Source organism: Ursus maritimus, unplaced genomic scaffold (assembly GCF_017311325.1).
Source record: "Ursus maritimus isolate PB19 unplaced genomic scaffold, ASM1731132v1 scaffold_46, whole genome shotgun sequence".
NCBI lineage: Eukaryota > Metazoa > Chordata > Mammalia > Carnivora > Ursidae > Ursus > Ursus maritimus.
The window spans coordinates 164,308-166,388 of NW_024426619.1; the positions used below are offsets into that span (position 1 = coordinate 164,308).

At 41.0% G+C, this 2,081-nt stretch overlaps 1 protein-coding gene across 1 annotated transcript; it reads left to right on the forward strand.

The window, feature by feature from the left end:
- Positions 1 to 620: 620 nt before the first annotated feature.
- LOC103680920 (olfactory receptor 4N2-like) lies at positions 621 to 1,680 on the forward strand. The gene is given in 2 exon segments (XM_008710434.2): positions 621 to 842; positions 845 to 1,680. Coding segments are annotated over 2 exon segments (972 nt in total). The 5' UTR covers positions 621 to 706.
- Positions 1,681 to 2,081: the final 401 nt, after the last annotated feature.

Here is a 2,081-nt window from a genome sequence, read left to right on the forward strand (position 1 = left end):
TAATAATATATGTATAGAAATTCTATTATTATTTTCATGCCACTAAATTATCATGTGTGTTAGGTGACCACATTCTCAATTTAGAGGCCACTGTACAGATAAGCCTCAGATCTTAATTTCTCCAGAATAATCAGGACTTTTTTTATTTTTACTTAGACCACATGGATGGGTTGATATTCTATAGAGGAAAAGGAAATATTTCAAATAAGCAGGTTTTTAAAAAAACTTTTTAAGTCAGCATTCCTGAGGTATAATTTGCATAGAGTAAATGTAACAATTTCTGTATAGTTTAGTAAATTTTGGTGAAAGAACAGACACTTGCAACCATTATAGTCAAGATATGGAATGTTTCTGTCACCTTAAAAAATTCTGCCCTTCCTCTTTGCTATCAATCCTCACCTTAACTCCCATTCAAATAAAAACCTGAAGAACTTAATAACTGAGATTAAGTTTTTTCTCAGAGACATTTCCTTTTGCCTCATGCAAATCATAAACAAGTCCGGGGCAGGGGCATTGCAGAGTCCCAGGTGAGAGAACAGTTAAATAGAAGCACAGAACTGAAGAAGCAGAAGAGTGTGGCTTCAAACCAGGGTGTTGGCAGATAGAAATGTAGAAGAATAATGGGCAGAAAAGATTTCTTTGGTTGTGGGGAAGTATGACAGATGTGGCACATGCTCCTTTTAGTTTGAAAAGAACTATGATCTAGATGCTAGAGATGGAAATAAACTTTCTACTCTCTGATGTACTGCAGGCAGAGGAGATGGAAAATGACAACAGCACAGTGGTGAAAGAATTCATCCTTCTTGGTCTGACCCAATCTCGAGATATTCAGCTCCTGGTCTTTGAGCTGTTTTAATTTTCTATCTCATCATCCTCCCTGGAAATTTCCTCATCATCCTCACCATCAGATCAGACCCTGGCCTCACAGCCCCCCTCTACTTCTTTCTGGGCAACTTGGCCTTCCTGGATGCATCCTATTCCTTCATTGTAGCTCCTAGGATGCTGGTGGACTTTCTTTCTGAGAAGAAGGTAATCTCCTACAGGGGTTGCATCACTCAGCTCTTTTTCTTGCACTTCCTTGGAGGAGGGGAAGGATTACTCCTTGTTGTGATGGCTTTTGACTGCTACATTGCCATCTGTCGGCCTCTACACTATTCAACTGTCATGAACCCTAGAGCCTGCCATGCCTTGCTGTTGGCGCTGTGGCTTGGAGGCTTTATCTACTCCATTATCCAGGTGGCCCTCATCCTCTGCTTGCCCTTCTGTGGCCCAAACCAGCTGGATAACTTCTGTGATGTGCCACAGGTCATCAATCTGGCCTGCACAGACACTTTTGTGGTGGAGCTTCTGATGGTCTCCAACAGCAGCCTGCTCACCCTCCTGTGCTTCCTTGGGCTTTTGTCTTCCTACGCCGTCATCCTCTGCCATGTACGTGGGTCTGCTTCTGAAGGGAAGAGCAAAGCACTGTCCACATGCACCACTCATGTCATTATACTTCTCATGTTTGGACCTGCTATTTTCATCTACATTCGCCCCTTCAGGGCCTTGCCAGGTGACAAGGTAGTTTCCTTTTTCCATACTGTGATCTTTCCATTAATGAATCCTGTGATTTATACCCTTCGCAACCAGGAAGTGAAAACTTCCATGAGGAGGTTATTGAGTCGGCATGTGGTCTGCTGAATAGATTTTATAATATGAAGTAAAGAAGAGGAAATTCTTGCTGTAAATCATAACATTCATGTAACAAGTATTGTTTTTCACTGAGTACCTCCCATTTGTCAGGTACTATTGTAGGCAATGAGGGAGAGTTATGTATAATTAGGGAATAAACTTGGTATGCTTAAAGAATATGAAAGAAACACCTGAGAGCTTCTCAGTTGGAGTGTGATGAATAATTGTGAGAGATTTAGGGGATAAATAAATGTTACTGTAAGGGTCAAATCACTAAGGTCTTTTCGGCTGAGATAAGGAGTTTTATTCTAATTGCTGTAAGAATACACGTTAATATTTCAAGCAAGAGAGTCACGCATTCACAATTGTGTCTTTGGTTTAGAGCAACATGAAGATTCTGGCAGAGAGCA